This window comes from Onthophagus taurus, chromosome 11, assembly GCF_036711975.1.
Source record: "Onthophagus taurus isolate NC chromosome 11, IU_Otau_3.0, whole genome shotgun sequence".
Classification (NCBI taxonomy): domain Eukaryota; kingdom Metazoa; phylum Arthropoda; class Insecta; order Coleoptera; family Scarabaeidae; genus Onthophagus; species Onthophagus taurus.
In genome coordinates this window covers 10,376,159-10,396,900 of record NC_091976.1, presented here as the reverse complement: position 1 = coordinate 10,396,900, position 20,742 = coordinate 10,376,159, and the positions used below count along the sequence as shown (strand labels likewise).

General features: G+C 36.5%; 1 protein-coding gene and 1 long non-coding RNA gene across 2 annotated transcripts in view; both read left to right on the top strand.

The window, feature by feature from the left end:
* The window catches only part of LOC139431697 (uncharacterized), a 193,526-nt gene that overhangs the window by 67,304 nt on the left and 105,480 nt on the right, over positions 1 to 20,742 (top strand). The window lies entirely within an intron of this gene.
* LOC139431983 (uncharacterized) lies at positions 18,415 to 19,688 on the top strand. Its single transcript, XM_071200309.1, has 2 exons — positions 18,415 to 18,925; positions 18,973 to 19,688. Exons 1-2 carry the CDS (start codon positions 18,828 to 18,830, stop codon positions 19,487 to 19,489), a joined length of 615 nt encoding a protein of 204 aa, XP_071056410.1. The 5' UTR covers positions 18,415 to 18,827; the 3' UTR covers positions 19,490 to 19,688.

Below are 20,742 nucleotides of genomic sequence, written 5' to 3'. Positions count from 1 at the left end.
TGGTGTTTGTTGAGAGACTCAGGAGTGTTATGAGGTGTGAATGGGGACTCGAGAGAAAGGCTATGCGTGTGGAGTATGAGGGATTGTTTTTGAGTGTGTGTATGTATGGGGTACAAGTATAGGGCGAGCGTGTGGCGAATAGCCATGTTAAAAGGCGGTTAGTCTCGATACAGAGGTTGATGTTGCTTGCAATGTTGCCGCTGTGTCGGACAGCCGCCAATGTCTCGTTACAGGTACTGGCGTGATGTCCGCCTTTAGATCTGGTGGCGGCAGGCCGGTACGTTGAGTACTGGTCTGGGCGTTGGGACTTCGTGGCTCCGCTCCCATGACCCCTAAACGTAAAAGGAAAAAGATGATGCTGTGTCAAATTATACAAAAATGGCAAGAGAGATGGGAGCACGGGGACCATGGGCGTGTTACCTTCCGTTTTGTGACTACGGTGCGGTGTCACTGGCCTGAGTGGATGAGGGTGGGGCTCCATCTTGGTTTTGCTCTGACGGGGCACGGTCCGGTGAGACAGACGCTCCATAAGCTTGGTCTGGAGGACGACGACCGGTGCTCTTGTGGAGCTGTGGAATCGATAGAGCATAGCCTGGGTGAGTGTTACAAGTACGATGTGTTAAGGAATGAGTGTGTGCGAGACTTGGGAGTATGTGATTGGGGACGGGTGGACTGGAGTGTGTTGATGGAGACAAAGCAGAAGTTTACTGTCTTTAAGAAATTCACAGATGCGGTTTTTGCCATTAGAAGGCTTGAATGTAATGGGTAACAATGTAGTACCTATGGTTATAGTGCCTGTAAAGAAAGATAATACTGCTGTAAATGTAGTAAGTTGTTTTTGGACCCACCTTTGCCTTCCGATGTGGTTGCTGGGCTCCTGTCTATTGGGACTCCGTGAACCTGGAACAGAGAAAAGAAAATATAATGTATATAGTGTAAATAAATATGTAAGTAATCATAATATATGTGTGTAGATGTGGATGGATGAGTTTATGTCGGTAACTGGGGCGGAAGTCCTGGGCTTGGTGCTGCCTAGGCGACGCTGTCCTATTCCGGGTGGCCCTGGGGGTTGTTGACTGGGTGCGCTGAACTTTCCCCTACTGTCTCCTTGGTCCTCAACGGGCTATGAACGCTGGGGGGATTGGGAGGTAGAGAGTGGGCCTTCGGGTACCGTGGGGACGGCGTACCTAGTCGGTAGGTGCCCCTTGGGTGGCTGGGGGGAGGCGCGCTTGGTAGTGTAGCCGTGCTTCGGGATTGATGCTCGGGGAGCGGCGGTTGGCGCGACGGTGTGCCTTTCATGGTGTGTCTGGGCGGGGAGGTGCGTAACTGTTACTCGTTGTCCTACGTTGGTCTTTGTTTGCATAGGTTATGACGATTGCGCAGTGGTTTCGCTGGTACGTGGGGCCCCGCCTCCACGTGGCAGGGATGGAAACTTCCCTCTTCAAGGGAAGGCTAAGAGGGCGAGTGTAAATGAGAGAGAGAGTTTGGAGCGGTAATGGGCCATGCCCTCAAACCGCATGTTGTGTAAAGTATGTTTGTGTGTTACGGTTGTATTTTTCCTTAATGTTTCATTTGAGTGTTTAACCTTTACTTTCCTAATTCTTCTTTTTAATTTTATTTTGGGTTAGATATTTTATTTTGTTATCGAGTATTTTGAGTTGCATAAATTTCGCGATGATTTATTTTGTTTATTTTTGTTTATTTTGTTGAATTTTTGTTTAATTAATTTTTCTTTTTCAGCGACAATTCTCCGAAGATCTCCTTTCGTAATTTTCCCTTTTCCTTTTCAATTTATTTTCCTCTAAACTTATTTTACTCCTTCGTTTCCCCTAAAAGATGGTGTTAATTCTTTCGTTATTCTTGCTTGTGCGCAAGTATCAATTTTTTGTGAATTTTTGAGGATATTTATCGTCTGTGTAAGATTTTCTCTTCCTCTTTTCAAGTCAGATCAGTACGTGTACGCACGTAGAGTTAGGATTTTTGGTAAAGCCATTTTGAATTTTTCGCGTGGTGATTGGTTCCTAATCCAAATTTTTGGGATTCATCTACGTGTTGTGCAACTTATTGGTAACGTTTTTGCACGTCCAATTATCGGATTACTCCGGATTAAACCGTATTTTGAAACTTTTCTAAGTTTTTCTGACTAAACCTCGAAGATCTGAGGTAAGATATTTTTATTGAATACATTTTATATTTTCCCTTACACATTCATACCTTCATTTATTCAAACATACATCCTTTTACCACCGAATTAATTAAACTATTATCATCATTTTTTTTTTTTTTTTTTTATATCTTATTTTTCCATCCTTTCTACTTTTTTTTTCTCTTTTCTAATTTCCTCGTGTTCATTTAAGGTTTTAATTGAAGAGCATAAATTTTGGCAACCTTTCTGTAACATTTTCGAGACAGAAGTTTGGTTATTTTGTGAGATTTTCAATCCATTTTCGAAGTTCTACCTTTTCGGAGGGGTTCTTCCTTGAGGATTTTGGTCGAGGTTGCATTGCCACCACCTATTAAGTTTTCCTTTCCCTGAATCGGAGGAGATTGTCGCTGGAGCTGGAAGAATTTGCTTGGATCGTCTACACGTGGTCAAGACAAGGTCAGACCTAAACGTTTGTTTTTTTTTGTTATATACCGCTTCCCGGTGAGCTTTTGTTCAATTAATTAGTACAATTTAAATTAAATTCATTAAAATCTAAATCAATTAAATTAATTAAATATATTTTATTATATTATAAAATTATCATAGATTGAGAATATTCAGTATTGTTGTCTGTTTAATCAAACAAAATAATTTTTATTTTTCTTGTAAAATTTTGGCGTACTTTTTTTGTTTCACGAATTAGTTTTTTTTATTTTCTTTCTCGACGCCACACTGATATCAGGGGTACGGGTCGTACGCGTAATTCAATTCAATTTATTATTTTCTTTTTGCGTAGTTGTTTTGGTCATTTATTACAATTTTTTTTTTTTGGTACGCCAACAATTCGTTTCTTTTTTTGTTGCTTCACGTTCGTTGGACAACAACATTTTTTTTTTCTTACGTATATCATAATAATATTTTTTTATTTACATTATTATTTTTTTTTTACCGAATAAATATTTTTTTTTTTGCAACTTAAAATATCTCGAACTTTTTTTGTGTTTTGTTATTTTTTTGTGTTTGTGTCCACTTGTGTCGATAGCATCATTTTACCACCTCACGTCACAGTTCGTGGACAACGCAGGGTTAACTGTGTGGCGCCTTATAAATAACCCTACCCGTCTTCACTGGGCCGGCCGAGGACCTGCGTTAGTTATTAAACTGCTAATCGACTATATCGTTCCTTTTTTTTGTGTTCATAAGTCGTCACAATTTTTGGCGCCCAACGTGGGGCCATATCATTTTTTTTTGGGGGCCATTTGGGCCACTTTTGCAGGCACAATTTTTTTTTTTTTTTGAAAGCGTTCTTTCAGGTGGACGATTGTTCTTTTGGTATTTCGGGGAAAGCACCGGAAATCTATTTGTTGATTTTCCTTTGTAGAGGTTTCGTTATTTTTTTTTGTTTGTAATAACATTTTCACACAGGAGCCATGGCAAAGCCCTTAGATATTTCCCGTTTGACTCAGTCTATGTTAACGTACGAGCTTGCTGTAAGGGGTGTGAGTGATGTCGCCACGGTGAAAGAGATGCGTGGTGTGCTGAGAAGTATGATTTCCTTGGAGAAAACTGGACGGAAAATGGATTACCCCGCTCACCCGTTTTCTTTTGATGTTGATTTACAGGCTCTTAATGAGGGTTACGATGAAATTAGACCGTTGGTGGCTGACTTCGCTGATCTTAAGTCTTCGCCGTCTTACAGGAGGTTAGCTGCTCAGTTGGTGCATTACAATGGGCGGATTGAGCGATCACGTCCGGCCTTGAACACCGAGAAAACATCTCGAACTCAATTATTGGTTAAATTTCATAAGCTTCGAGCGGATCTGGATTCTCGAGCGAAAGCGGTTTCCGTACGTAGTACGTCAGCAGTTGGTGGGGTCTTGGATCTCTCGCTGATTGAATTGCCAACGAGTTCTGAAGGTTCTGGTTCCGACGACGACGATACTGATTCTCGAAACGTTTCAGGTGGTGCTTCTGGTGTGATGGTTACGCCAGCTAGGAAATCGATACCGGTGGCCAAATGGGGTTTAACTTTTGATGGTTCTTCTTCGGGGTTGTCCCTCAGTGCATTTTTATCTCAGGTGGAGGAGCTTCGAGTGGCTAGGAATGTTAGTGTGGGTGAATTGTTCGCTTCTGCGTATGATTTATTTAGTGGCAGGGCCTTGGTGTGGTATCAGTCTATACGTAAGCGCGTTTCCGACTGGAAAGAATTGGTCGAGCTTTTGCGTGAGGAATTTCAGCCCTTCGATTACGAGGAACGACTTTTCGAGGAAATTAGGCAACGTACACAAGGTGTGAGTGAGTCGATTGGCATGTATTTAGCCGTCATGAATGTGTTTTTCGAGCGGTTGGAACAGGCTGGTCATGCGTTGCGTGAGTCCGTGAAACTGAAGTTAATCCTGAAAAACCTTGCTCCGTATTATCAACATCATTTGGCTATGGTGGAGGTGAAATCATTAGACGAACTTCGCCGTGTTTGTAGACAATTAGAGTATAAGCGTGCGGTTGTGGAAACCTATCATCCCCCTCCGGCGAGATCCAAGGTGATGGAGACCGATTTGGCCTGTATGGAGGTGATTTCTTCACCGGGTTGTTCTTCGGCGACTGTAGTGGTCGACAAGGTCTGCGAGACAATTCAATCGCCTGTTAGAACACGTTCATCCATTATTTGTTTTAACTGTCGTAAGGCGGGTCATATGAAAAATTCTTGTCCAGAACGGTTCCAGAAAAGGTGTTATGGGTGTGGAAAATTAGATTTTACTATTAGGAGTTGTCCATCGTGTTCGGGAAACGGGAATCGGCGGAAGTGAATGGTCGTCCTTCCTATGAGTCATCAAAATCGACCGATCTTGATATCCGTATGCAGAGTGTTTTGAGTTTTATTGTCGATAGTGCAAGGGGCGATGAGCGACCTTATCTTGATGTCGTCATTTTAGGTCAGGGGTTTAAGGGATTGTTGGATAGTGGAGCGTCGCGTACTATTTTGGGAAGATCTGGTTGGAGTCGTTTACAGTCTGTGGGAGTAGTGATGCATACTGCAAGGGGTTGCTGTACTGTTGCGAATGGTCAGAAATGTGAGTCGTTGGGAAGTTGTTCTTTACCGATTGTACTCCGTGGAAGAGTGAGGATCTTGAATGTCTTGGTGGTTCCTGGAGTGGAACATGAGTTGGTGTTAGGTGTTGATTTCTGGCGAGCCATGGGTATAGTTCCTGATTTGCGTAGCGGAGAGTGGACGTTTTGTGATTCCATCGAAGCGCAAAGTACTGATTCTTTATCGAGTCTTAGCGACGAGCAGAGACGACAACTCGACGACATGCTTAATGATCATTTTAGAGGCCAAAGGAATGGATTGGGATGTACCAGCTTGGTTAAACATGTGATTCGTACTTCCGCGGAACCTATAAAACAACGTTACTACCCTGTAAATCCTATTGTTCAGAGACACATTGACGAGGAACTTCAGAATATGTTGGATTTAGGTGTTGTAGAGCCATCAGATAGTCCCTGGAGTAGTCCAATCCTGTTAGTTAAAAAAAAAGATGGTAGTTTTCGTTTTTGTGTTGATTTCCGTAGACTCAACGGCGTCACTGAGCGTGATGCATACCCTATACCATATGTGTCCGACACCCTAAATAAATTGAGAAACGCGAAATACCTATCCACTCTGGACATTAAGTCTGCTTACTGGCAAATTCCGGTCGACGAGAATTCCAAAAAATTTACAGCTTTTACTGTTCCGAATAGGGGTCTTTTCCAATTTACGAGGATGCCGTTTGGGCTCCACAATGCGCCGGCTACTTGGCAGCGTCTTATTGATCAGGTGATTGGAGCGGATTTGGAGCCGAGAGCTTTTGTGTATCTTGACGATATTGTGGTGGTTACGTCGACGTTCCAGGAACATGTCGAGACGTTGCGGGAGGTTTTGAGACGACTTCGGGTTGCTGGGCTCACGGTGAGTCGTGAGAAATGTCAATGGGTTCGCCCGGAACTGAAGTACTTAGGTTATGTTGTGAGCAGTAGAGGTCTTCAGGTTGATCCGGAAAAGATTAAGTCCATTATAGAGCTTCCTGTTCCTAAAAATGTCAGAGAAGTGCGTCGAATCCTTGGTATGATGTCTTGGTATCGGAAGTTTGTTCCCCAGTTTTCCACCTATACAGCTCCCATCACGGATTTATTGAGGAAAAACCGGAAATTTGTCTGGTCTCCGGAATGTGAGGATTCTTTTCGAGTTCTGAAGGAGAAACTTATTTCTGCTCCTATTTTGTCTTGCCCCGACTTTGATCGGCCGTTCATTCTTCAGACTGACGCTTCAGGTTACGGTATTGGCGCGGTTCTGTCGCAGGTTGTCAATGGTGAGGAACATGTTGTGTGTTATTTGAGTCGGTCCCTTTTGCGTACAGAGCGTAATTATTCCACGACTGAACGGGAGTGTCTCGCTGTCCTTTGGGCTATCGAAAAGTTGCGTCCTTATCTCGAAGGTGTTCAGTTTCAGGTTATCACTGATCACGCTTCCCTTGCTTGGCTTCAGAATCTCAGGGATCCGGTAGGTCGTTTAGCGCGTTGGGCAGTAAGATTACAGCAGTATGACTTCCGTATAATTCATCGTAGGGGGAAGGATAACGTAGTTCCCGATGCTCTTTCACGTGCAGTTCCGATTGTTGATTGTGTGCAGGTTGAGCAGATTCAGGACAAATGGTGGAAAAGAGTGTATGAGTCGGTTTTAGGTGAGCCTTTGAAATTTCCTAATTGGAGAGTGTCCGACGGTCAGCTCTATAAGTATGTTGAGTCTAAGTTTCCTGGTTTGGATGGTGGGGATAGTTGGAAGTTAGTTATACCTAAGGAACACAGGTTAGAGAAACTGCGAGCGGTTCATGATGCCCCTACTTCTGGTCATTTGGGGATTTACAAAACCTATTTTCGTTTAGCTCAGAAGTGTTATTGGCCGAAAATGCGCTCGGATGTTGCCTCTTATGTTCGGCGATGTGAGACTTGTCTGGCTGTTAAACCCGAGCAGAAACGGCCGGCAGGGTTGTTTGCGACTCAGCCCGAGGTAGACCGTCCCTGGAGGATGATTTCTTTAGACTTAGTAGGTCCTCTCCCCAGGTCAAATCGTGGACATGCCTTTATTTTGGTCATAGGCGATTATTTTAGTAAATTCACTTTGTGTTTTCCCCTTCGACGTGCTACTGCCCCGGCGATCTGTCGACTTATCGAGGAGAATGTATTTCTTTTATATGGTGCTCCGCAGGTTCTCATATGTGACAACGGTGTTCAGATGCGTAGCAGGGAATTTGGTCAGCTGATGAAGCGTTATGGTGTGCGTATTCGGTTTAATGCTCATTATCATCCTCAGGCTAATCCCATAGAACGGACGAATCGCGTTATTAAAACAATGCTTGCTTCCTATGTATCCGATAATCATCGTGTATGGGATGATCGTCTTGCTCATATAGCTTGTGCTCTTAGGACCGCTCGTCATGAGGTCACTGGTGTAACTCCGTATTTTGTCAACCATGGTCGTGAGATGGTGTTGTGTGGTTCTGATTTTCAGCAGTTGGTAGATACAAATCAGGGTGTGTTGGATGTTAATGCCCGTGCTCATCAATTTCAGGAATTATTTAAGGATGTTCAGGTCAGGATTCGGAGAGCTGCTGAAAGATCGAAAAATAGTTATAATCTTAGACGACGTAATGTTGAATACTGGTTAAACCAACCTGTTTGGCGTAGAAACTTTGTCCTTTCCGATGCCGCTAAGTTTTATAGCGCGAAACTTGCACCTAAGTTTGTAGGACCATTTTATATTCATCGTAGAGTGTCTCCATGGACGTATGAGTTGAGGGATGAACGTGGTGTTGTCAAGGGTGTTTGGCATGCTAAGGATTTGAAACCTTCTCCCAACGTCCCAGAAAATGAGGATTGAATTGTTTTGTTTGATGGTTATGTAGGTTGTGATTGTCCTGTTGAGTAGGAAGGTTACCACTTTTAGGTTGATTCGCGTTGGTTTTGATTCTTTTGGAGTTATTTTGGATTCTTTTTTTTTATTAGTATTTCTTTCGGGGATTCTGCGGTCAATCTTTTGTTGAAGTTTTTTTGTATAACTTTATGCCTTACGGGATTAGTTTGGTAGATTCCTTCTTTTCTTTTATTGTATTAGGTGTTAGACTTTTGTATGTTTTTCTGTATGATTTGGCTCACCTGGTTGGGGCCTTATAATACGCCAGAAGACCGGATGTTTCCATTCCCGTTTGTAAGCTATTCTTAGGAATTTTGGGTCATTTAAAGAAGTTTCTTTTGAGATTTCTTTATTTTCGTTTGATTTTCAACTCAGACTTGTAAAGGGTTTTGTGCAGCCCTAAGTATTCTCCTTTTATATCCCTCCGTGTTTGCTTATTATAACTTTTAAAAAATTTTACGCCTTGTCCCCATGCACGTACAGCACGTTTGTAACCTCGTAGTCCCCGTTGAGTTTTTGTTTGGGACGAAAATTATTGTAGCCTTCAGCTTTTTGGTACTTACGAGTACAGTTTGGTTTCCTTATCCATCTTTATCCTCGTTTTCTGATTTGGTAGTTTGTCATTGGTTAATCCACTTGGTGGATTTATGTTTACTATTGTGGGGGTGCCTTATTTTTGTAAGGGGTGGGTTCGGACCATCAACCCTTCTTTGTTTTCCCAATCCTTTTCCACTTTGTATCCTTAATTGTAGTAATAAACCTTTTTTTGTTGTCCTTTTAGAGTCGTTTTTTTTTGTTTTTGGAATATCTTCGCTTCACGAAGAGTTCTGTTTTACGGATTTTGGTTTGCGGTGTGTGGTTTGGAGCGTTGTGTGACCGGGGCTCGATCTCTTGTAAGCCGTATTGTTTTGTATAATTTTCTTTTTCATTTCTACCTTCTCTAGGTATCTCTTCGCCTTTACCGGTCTTGAAGACTGCGGTCAATTGTAAATCCGGGTAGGCCTGTTAATTGTTCTTTTTCTAATCTTCTCTTTTTATACTATCTTATGATTTCCATTTTTTTTTGTTTATGGACGCAAGAGATTTGAGTAGCCGTTGCGCGTACGTAGCCAAATCCACATTAATCTCCCTAATCTTTTGTTTATTATTTTTTTTTCTTATTATTTTTATTCTTATCCTTCCGGCCGATTTGCCGAAGACCTGGTGGCTTTGGGCAAGTGGTGGACCAGGTGGATGGTTCCGAAATCTTGTTGTTATATTTGGGGGTTGGGTTGTTTGTTTTGATTTCCTCTCTTTATCCCTAATTTGGAGACAGCCGTTTGTAGTTTGATTGATGAGGAGGAACTAGATAGTTCCTAGGTTGATAAAAGTTTACTGGGTAAACTTTCTTGAAGTAAGGGGGGGAATGTTACGGTTGTATTTTTCCTTAATGTTTCATTTGAGTGTTTAACCTTTACTTTCCTAATTCTTCTTTTTAATTTTATTTTGGGTTAGATATTTTATTTTGTTATCGAGTATTTTGAGTTGCATAAATTTCGCGATGATTTATTTTGTTTATTTTTGTTTATTTTGTTGAATTTTTGTTTAATTAATTTTTCTTTTTCAGCGACAATTCTCCGAAGATCTCCTTTCGTAATTTTCCCTTTTCCTTTTCAATTTATTTTCCTCTAAACTTATTTTACTCCTTCGTTTCCCCTAAAAGATGGTGTTAATTCTTTCGTTATTCTTGCTTGTGCGCAAGTATCAATTTTTTGTGAATTTTTGAGGATATTTATCGTCTGTGTAAGATTTTCTCTTCCTCTTTTCAAGTCAGATCAGTACGTGTACGCACGTAGAGTTAGGATTTTTGGTAAAGCCATTTTGAATTTTTCGCGTGGTGATTGGTTCCTAATCCAAATTTTTGGGATTCATCTACGTGTTGTGCAACTTATTGGTAACGTTTTTGCACGTCCAATTATCGGATTACTCCGGATTAAACCGTATTTTGAAACTTTTCTAAGTTTTTCTGACTAAACCTCGAAGATCTGAGGTAAGATATTTTTATTGAATACATTTTATATTTTCCCTTACACATTCATACCTTCATTTATTCAAACATACATCCTTTTACCACCGAATTAATTAAACTATTATCATCATTTTTTTTTTTTTTTTTTTATATCTTATTTTTCCATCCTTTCTACTTTTTTTTTCTCTTTTCTAATTTCCTCGTGTTCATTTAAGGTTTTAATTGAAGAGCATAAATTTTGGCAACCTTTCTGTAACATTTTCGAGACAGAAGTTTGGTTATTTTGTGAGATTTTCAATCCATTTTCGAAGTTCTACCTTTTCGGAGGGGTTCTTCCTTGAGGATTTTGGTCGAGGTTGCATTGCCACCACCTATTAAGTTTTCCTTTCCCTGAATCGGAGGAGATTGTCGCTGGAGCTGGAAGAATTTGCTTGGATCGTCTACACGTGGTCAAGACAAGGTCAGACCTAAACGTTTGTTTTTTTTTGTTATATACCGCTTCCCGGTGAGCTTTTGTTCAATTAATTAGTACAATTTAAATTAAATTCATTAAAATCTAAATCAATTAAATTAATTAAATATATTTTATTATATTATAAAATTATCATAGATTGAGAATATTCAGTATTGTTGTCTGTTTAATCAAACAAAATAATTTTTATTTTTCTTGTAAAATTTTGGCGTACTTTTTTTGTTTCACGAATTAGTTTTTTTTATTTTCTTTCTCGACGCCACACTGATATCAGGGGTACGGGTCGTACGCGTAATTCAATTCAATTTATTATTTTCTTTTTGCGTAGTTGTTTTGGTCATTTATTACAATTTTTTTTTTTTGGTACGCCAACAATTCGTTTCTTTTTTTGTTGCTTCACGTTCGTTGGACAACAACATTTTTTTTTTCTTACGTATATCATAATAATATTTTTTTATTTACATTATTATTTTTTTTTTACCGAATAAATATTTTTTTTTTTGCAACTTAAAATATCTCGAACTTTTTTTGTGTTTTGTTATTTTTTTGTGTTTGTGTCCACTTGTGTCGATAGCATCATTTTACCACCTCACGTCACAGTTCGTGGACAACGCAGGGTTAACTGTGTGGCGCCTTATAAATAACCCTACCCGTCTTCACTGGGCCGGCCGAGGACCTGCGTTAGTTATTAAACTGCTAATCGACTATATCGTTCCTTTTTTTTGTGTTCATAAGTCGTCACATGTGTGTGTGTCATCCATAGATAACTACAATAGATGTGTAACTATTAACAAACTGCTTGCACAGCGTTTTTAGCGCCATCTATTGGCACGTGTCCCCTAACTAATCAATTCATTATATATGCAGCGCTTTTTTCAATTACATGTACCACTATTTTTTAATGTACACTGAGAAAAATGCTGTAAAATTTAGTTATATCACTGTAAAACTGTAATGAATGTATTGTACTTTCAAGTTTATTTGTTTGAAAACCATAGTAAAATAGCTATAAATTTCACAGCATTTTTGTCAGTGCTTATGATTTATAAGTTCAAATGCAATAAAAAATAAAAAGATTATATGAACTACCTTTTGTGGATAACATAAATTAACACTTTCTTTTCTATTATTTATTAATTCGTCTTATTTTAATGTATTTAACGGGTTTGTACTGAAATTTCATTTTAATAAGAAAGTAGTATTAATTTAAAGTTTACTGGGTATATATTAAATGCATTAAATTAATACTGCAGGTGTTGGAACATATTTGCGTATATTCGTAAGTAAAGTGAAAAAATAATACACCATACTAAGTAAAAAAGAAATTATTTAAATAAATAAAAATATATAAAATAAGCACCTTTATGATCTGCGTTTTTTTTTGTAAGTTATGAGTCTGATTGCAAAAAGGATCATTACGATATTTGGCGCAGATATCTTTGTCATTAAGAATTCTGTTTATACCGTTCGTCCAATTAAAAATACAAAAAATCAAAAATTCTTTTAAAATGTTGTTGACAACTTCTTGTGTATGCTCACAAACTGAAATTAAAGTTCACTTGATTTTTTAAATAATTATACAATGCGTAAAAAAACCTTTTTCGAAACATATACTGGGTAGTAAATGCATAATAATATTGTATGAAGTATATAACCCTCGAATAAAATTTCTTGTGCAGTACATTAATTTGGGAGCCATGGGTGCGAAATATTTTTCTGACACCATATCATGCCACTGTTGAATTTTGTTGCTAGATAAAATGTTCTGTTTGCAAATTTCACATTTGTAAAAAGAGCAATTTTTTTGGCAAGAAAGCTATTAATATAGCCCACAGCAATTTTGTCAACATAATATGGCATATACGATACTGTTGGAAACGAAGAGATTTTTGTTGATTGAGGAGTACAGTCTTCTTCTCCTACATCAAATGAAAGGAACTGACTTACATTTTTTAATAATTTTGTTCTATCTTCATTTTCACAATTGGCACCCAGTGAATGACTACTCACGAAATTATTAATTAACAATGTTTTAAAATTTCCAGTAAAATTAACAGGGGCCGTATTGATGTGTCTTCCACAATGTTGTCTCATTTGTCCGAATAAATTTTCTATTGGATCTTGGTTTAATAGTCGTGTTTTTAAACTGGATACACCATATTTTTCTTGCAGATATTTGAAAATGCCCTTCAAACTATTTAGCGTAACGATTCAGTTCTTGAAGGATGGTGGTGTTGATCTGCTGCCTTTCTTATCTATAAATTTCATGGTAGACAACATCTTTTTAGCATTTTGCCAAAAAGAGAGATGAGACGATTTACTCATTACTGTAAAACGCAATGATATGTTTGTGTTTAGCACTAACTGACTGGAATTGACGCTATCGAATAGATCATCGAAAAATTTTATTGCATATGATAGTCCGAGCCATTTTTCAAAATTCGAAATTTTTCGCGAGCCGCAATTAAATACGTATATATTAAAAAGGTATGCAAAAAAGGTATTAAAAACAATTTTTTTAGAGAAATTATATTTTATATACTAAAAAAAGAAAAAGGGCCCCGAGTACATTTATCGAGAGCCACAAATAATCATTCAAAGAGCCGCGTGTGGCTCGCGAGCCGCAGTTTGGCCACCGTTGGCATATACAGTGTTTATTGCAGACTGGTCCAATTTTCGTCCAACTACACTAGTTGTACCTATGAAGTTCAAAATGTAATTATTATACCGGGTGTCCCTCAAAAGTGACTCACCCCCATACTTTTCTTTAATTTTTGGTGATATAAGAAAAGCATTTGGAATGCATACTTAGGTCGCTAAAACGGATTATTACGACATGAAATCATTCTTTTTGTACTTCCGGTTATACCGGATGTGAGTACTAATTTTGCTATTTTTTTAAATCTATAATTTTTTTTTCTTCAGTTGGGTTTCAGTTGGGTATAGTATAATTTCACATAATTTTTACTTGAAAAAATTTTCACGATCGGTTATAATTTTTGAAAAAAAAATTATTTTCGTTATTTTATAACGTTTTAGTACCTTCGGAAAATGTATTACAACTTTTGACGCATAGTAGCTAGGTTAATAGTATAAACTACGTTATGTCCCTCTTATTGCTACCTGATCGTACAAATACTGCTATTAGTAGTATAGAAACGCCGATTCTAGACCGGAAATTGCACCTCCGCACCTCCGTGACGTCATCAATCCAATGTAAAAGGATAGGGAAGGGTACCAACCTAAGGCGGAGGTGAAAAAAAAATAGGTTGGTATTGGAAAAGTAACTAGATCTGGTGAATTTTTTAAAAAGTAACGCGCCACCTAGTGGCTGGTAGTGGAACTAAACCATTACCAACCAGGTAGACGGTTACCTTTTTTAAAAAAGTAACGCGCCACCTAGTGGTTGGTAGTGGAACTAAACCACTACCAACCAGGTAGACTGTTACTTTTTTAAAAATCACCAGGTCTGGTTACCAACCTATTTTTTCCCCCAAGCCTTTGGTTGACACCCCTCCCTATCCTTTTACATCGGGCGGATGACGTCACGGAGGTGCGACAACTTCCTGTCTAGAATCGGCGTTTCTGAAAGATGGCGCGCCTCACAACTCTTGAATGCGCGTGCGCAGGAGCTTGGGAATATTCCGGAAAATAATAATAACACAATTTAAGACAATTTAATTTTTCCCCCCAATCAACCCAATAAAAGTATTAATAAACATTTTAATTACATAATAAATAGTAAAAAAATAATAAAAACCTTAATGTTATGGTACTTTTTTTACGAATTCATAATACATTGATCTTGTAACCTTCTTGATCGATAATACCCTTAGCGAGCCGGGTAAGTAAAAACGTTGAGAAGCAAGCCGCCCCCGCTTCTAACTCCATCACAACGGAAGGTGACGACCATGCGCAGCGGTAAATCCAACTCAACTTCGAATAAATTTTTTCTTTGGTTTAAACTCACAAAGACTGAAAAAAAGAAGAAAAAAACACACAGAGACGACTATGAGACATTGCGCGCGGTTTACGTTTGACGGGTAAATCCAACTCAACTTCGAATAAATTTTTTCTTTGGTTTAAACTCACAAAGACCGAAAAAAAGAAAAACACAGAGACGACTACGAGACATTGCGCGCGGTTTACGTTTGACACGTTCGATTTCTAAAGTAAAACTGATTATGAGCGGGTAAGTAAATTAAGAACATGTAATTATATGCTTGAAAAAAGATTAACGACGAGACATGCGTTGAGAAGCAAACCCCCTCGCTTCTAATTCCACCACAACGGAAGGCCATGCGCAGCTCGTAAGACGTTTTTTCCATGAACAATAGATAGGGTAAATTCATCCAACTCAACTTCGAATAAATTTTTTCTTTGGTTTAAACTCACAAAGATCGTAAAAAAACACACAGAGACATTGCGCGCGGTTTCTAAAGTAAAACTGATTATGAGTTACGCGATACAATGCTTTCCTCGCCGGGCGGAAATGGTGTAAAATTACGACGCGGCGCATCGCTAAGGTGCAATACACCTCGCCGACGGAAGTGTCAAATTACCTAGCGGCTGCAATAATGCTGAGCAAAAATAATACAAATTATAAAATTGTTTTAATGCATTTTCAGTAACAAAAAATGATGTACGTGAAAAAAATACATTTAAATAAAAGACGGAAAAGGTTTAAATAATACAATTTAATTTTCTCAATTAACCCAATTTAATTATTTATTTTTTAAGTCACTACATATCCTGGAGCGCCCATCCCCATTACCTTGTTTGTACATCCTCAAACACAAAAAAGAAAAAATTAATAATAATATTGTAAAGCAAAAGAAAAAAACAAGGACTTACAATCAACCTCCTCCATCCGATTAATTATTACCCCTCGTGAAGTTGGAGACGGGGATCTAGGGCTATCATATAACCCCACTATGAAAAAAGATTGAGAAAATAAAATAATACTATAAAGCAAAATAACAAATAACGACTTACGATCCCGCATTCCCATCTCGTTGATGTTGGAGGAGGAGGAGGAGGAGGATGAAGATTCATTATCATCATCCTCACATTCCGCTAAGAAAAAAGAAAAAATTAATAATAATATTGTAAAGCAAAAGAAAAAAACAAGGACTTACAATCAACCTCCTCCATCCGATTAATTATTACCCCTCGTGAAGTTGGAGACGGGGATCTAGGGCTATCATATAACCCCACTATGAAAAAATATTGAGAAAATAAAATAATACTATAAAGCAAAATAAAAAAAAATAACGACTTACGATCCCGCATTTCCATCTCATCTATGATCCTCCTAATGTTGGAGGAGGATGAGGAGGAGGAGGAGGAGGAGGAGGAGGAGGAAGACGCTAAAAAAGAAAAAAATAAAAAATAAATTCGAGAAACTTGTTTATAAATCTTTTTTTAACGACTCAAAAGTTCAGGACTTCAAAATTTATTGAAAATATTGATGATATATTTTGCAAAACTTACCTACAACCACTTCCACCTCAAATTTGTATTTCCGGATGGTCGTTGTACCATCCGGATTTTCTCTAACGTGGAGTAAATATTCAAGATCCATTTTAACTTACTTTAACAATGATAGATGAAAATGATCACATCGTATTTATACTTAATTTTTACGTAAGAGAGGGGAAAAAATATTTCTCTTTTTTATATATTAGACTAGCAACATAAAGATCGGATTCGGTTTATTACATGAAAAAGGATCCTAGAAACAATATGTATTGTTACCGTATAAATTGTAAATTAAACAGTTTTTGTTATTAGAATAGTGAGAAAGCATCAGATTTAGTTTATTACGGGAAATTGTAAACCAATGACTTTTGAATTTCAATAAAATATTATTCCATCCGCTATCGATATAATTTGATCAGAAACTGATCTGTTTTATTCGACATATTCCTAAGCGGGAATTTAAGCGTGCGTATTCAAGCATCACAACTTAAATTTCATGCGGTTATAATTTAAATCTATTTTTTTAATTTGTATTATTTGCATTACAGCCACCTTAAATGTTAATACACGCATTACAGCCAACTTAAATGTTAATACACTCAATTATTTTAAATTTAAACTTTTAATTGATTGCGTCCTAAAATTGTAACTTAACACTTCGACAGCCGACTAATACCGAAACACACCGATCGGAGTAATCGGATCGTCACCGGAAATGTTAAGTTGCACAAAGAAAGAAACAACAAGTTTTGATAATCATTATAATTAGGAAATAACTTTTGATAATCATTAAGTCGAATATAAATTACACAACATTATGTAATCATCAGCTTCAACACCATGTTCCAATTAACAAAATGAGAGAATATCTCTTAACCACCCTCACGCCATTATATCTGTTTCAATATAGTATTTGTCACAAGGACTACTATATCAGGTAAAGATGTTACGAAAGCGATGGAAAGTATTTTAAAGGATGCAAACGTACTAACAAAAATCTTCAAACGGATCAAGAATAAAGTATCGGTGTTACAAGCGAACAAAGCGGTTGGTCAGATAAAATAGATCAATTAAAAACAGACCTGTTTGATTGTAGATACCTGTTTCGGTTTGAATCATCGACTTCTGATCAAATTATACCGTCAACGGGTGGAATGCTTCACAATTCGGTTTGAAGAAGCTGTGTTATTACAACTGATATAAACCGGTTGGTCCGATAAAAACTGATCGGTTTCCGATTGAATTATATCGTTAGCAAACGAAATTCTTTAGAATTACTGTGGGCGTTGAGGAGGAATTAACAATTAATTTAGAGATAAAAACTTGAGGTGCATCCGGACCCCGTACACGTTTTCAAATTTATTGAAGTCGGAATCAACGGTGGAAACGAAACTTTTTAAAAAGTAGCAGATGTTAAGAAAAAACAAAATTATATAACAATTTTTCCATTTTCATGTTGGTTTGCAATTTACGCGAGATATCTTATCTAAGGAACTAATGGAATATACGGGAATGACTTCATGAATTTTACAGGTGGGCTAAATCCTTTAATGAACAGGTATTAAAACAATTTTATAATTTGTATTATTTTCATTGTAGCTTTTATTTTAAAATGTTTAAATATATTATTTAAATTGGGTTGATTGGTAAATTGTATTATTTCCGAAATATTCCTAATTAGCGTTTTAAATTTCTATTTATCTGTATGTATTTCCTTTGGCGTCAATAATTCTATCGCTCAGCATTATTGTAACCATCATGTAACTTTACACTTCCGCTGGCGTGGTGCATCGACCTTTGCCGAACCTCGGCGGTTTAATAAAAACTATTTAATTTGCATTTTATATAGCAATAATATCAATTATTTCTAGAAACTTTAAGAATAAATTTTTTCATTTTTTTATGCGAGATATTTTATCTAAGGAACCTTTAATTTCATGCAAATTAAAAGTATTGGGTAATTTATATTTTATTATGAACACAAAATTTTCAAAGGATAAGTTAAATTTAATTTGAGAATTTTGTTTGCGCAATTTATCTGAAATAAATTATTATTACTTAATGGAATGACTTCATGAATTTTGCAGGTGGGATAAATCCTTTAATGAAAAGGTATTAAAGCAATTTTATAATTTGTATTATTTTCATTGTAGTTTTTATTTTAAAATGTTTAAATATATTATTTAAATTGGGTTAATTGGTAAATTGTATTATTTTTTAAATATTCCTAATTAGCGTTTTACGTCAACCGATAAATACAGATAAATAGAAATTTAAAAGTAAAAAAAATTAAAAGTTTAATAACATCATTATTTTATTTCATAAGCTTCGATAATTTTAAAATGTTTAAATATATTATTTAAATTGGGTTAATTGGTAAATTGTATTATTTTTGAAATATTCCTAATTAGCGTTTTGCGTCAACCGATAAATACAGATAAATAGAAATTTAAAAGTAAAAAAATTAAAAGTTTAATAACATAATTATTTTATTTCATAAGCTTCGATAAGCCGAAAGTTGTGTTCGTTATCCGGATCACGATTCCAATTTAATCCATGACAATTACATCTTAACCATTCGAAATGGATTTGAATTTTATTATTAAACCATGATAATCAGCACTTTTTAAAATCATAAATTGACAATTCTCTTTATATATACATTTATGCTTAATTAGCAAATTATTCAACGTATAAATGTCTCTCAATCGGTTCGATTAGCATACCTGCACTTAGCCTTCAACAGTTCAATTTTATAACAAAAGAAAGAATGTCTACACCACCATGCACTTTGCTGGTTAGCAGTACTGACATAATGAATGTGCCAGTAAAAACATTACATGTAGTGTGCAAACACCTGTTCTCCCGGTAAGTTTCTTTTTCTTTTTTTTCCTTTATTAATAATTCTGAATTAGGTATGGTTTAAAAAGCGTTGCAACAAGGGGGAATTGCGTGATCATCGCACTAATGTATACACCCAAAAATGAGACGCTGAAGAGGAAGTTCGGAAACCTCCCAGTGCAATATATGAGGCTGGGAGTTGAAAATGAAACGGAAGTACAGATGTTGGCATCGGTGATGCATAAATATGTTTTTGATTTAAGTGTTGATGGGGATGAGCAATCCCCCCAAATTGAAAGTCATCGAAAAAATCTCAAGAGACAACCACCACCACCACCATCATCATCATCATCATCATCATCATCATCAACATCACAAAAAGGAATGGTTGCAATTAATTTGAATGATGTTGATGATGATGATGATGATGATGATGCTGATCGAGAAGAAGAGCAAGACAGTACTAAAAAGAGGAAAGTAGTCACGTTTCCGGATGACGATGATGGCTTTCAAGCTTGTTGTACTCAAATAGTGGTAAATGATGATGAACAATGTGAAATGAAAAATTTTTTAAAAAATAGAAATAGTTAAAATAAAAATCATAATAAAACAAATAAATTTTTTATTGTATAAACCGATTATATAATCCTTTCATTAGTGCAACTTAATTGAACTTAAAGTTCAAAAGCAATACTATATATCAGGTAAAGATATTTCGAAAGCAATGGAAAGTATTTTTAAAGGATGCAATCGTACTAAAAAATCTTCAAACGGATCATGAACAAAGTATCGGTGTTACAACCGATAAAAGCGGTTGGCTAGATGAAACAGATCAATTAAAACAGACCTGTTTGATAGTAGATATCTGCTTCGGTTTAAATGATCGACTTCTGTTCAAATTATACTGATAAAAAGCGATTGGACCGATAAAAACTGATCGGTTTCAGATCGAATTATATCGTTAAAATAAAAATCATAATAAAACAAATAAATTTTTTATTGTATAAACCGATTATATAATCCTTTCATTAGTGCAACTTAATTGAACTTAAAGTTCAAAAGCAATACTATATATCAGGTAAAGATATTTCGAAAGCAATGGAAAGTATTTTTAAAGGATGCAATCGTACTAAAAAATCTTCAAACGGATCATGATCAAAGTATCGGTGTTACAACCGATAAAAGCGGTTGGCTGGATGAAACAGATCAATTAAAACAGACCTGTTTGATAGTAGATATCTGCTTCGGTTTAAATGATCGACTTCTGTTCAAATTATACTGATAAAAAGCGATTGGACCGATAAAAACTGATCGGTTTCAGATCGAATTATATCGTTAGCGGATGGAACAGATAAAAACTGATAGGTTTCTAATCGAATTATATCGTTAACAGACGGAATTCTTTAGAGTTACTGCTATCGATGTAACAACAGATAAAAGCGGTTAGTCGAATAAAACAGATCGATTTCTAATCAAATTATATCGATAGCGGATGGAATAATATTTTATTGAAATTCAAAAGACATTGGTTTACAATTTATGTAATAGTAATACATATTATTTCTGCAAACTTTTTGTCGTATCAAAAGACATTGGACTATTCTAATAACAAAAACTGTTTAATTTACAATTTATTTGTTTTACATAGCAACGTCGCTTTTATTGCAACGTCGCTTTTATTGTTTATCACAGCTCCAACGTAAACGCACCCTAAGAAGCGTAATGTAATGAAATTTATGTAAAAACTATTTTTTATTGTGATGGAACAACTAAAAATTAAATTGAATTAATTATGTTTGATATTCATAGACGTAAATTGCTTACATGTTGTACAATAAAATTCG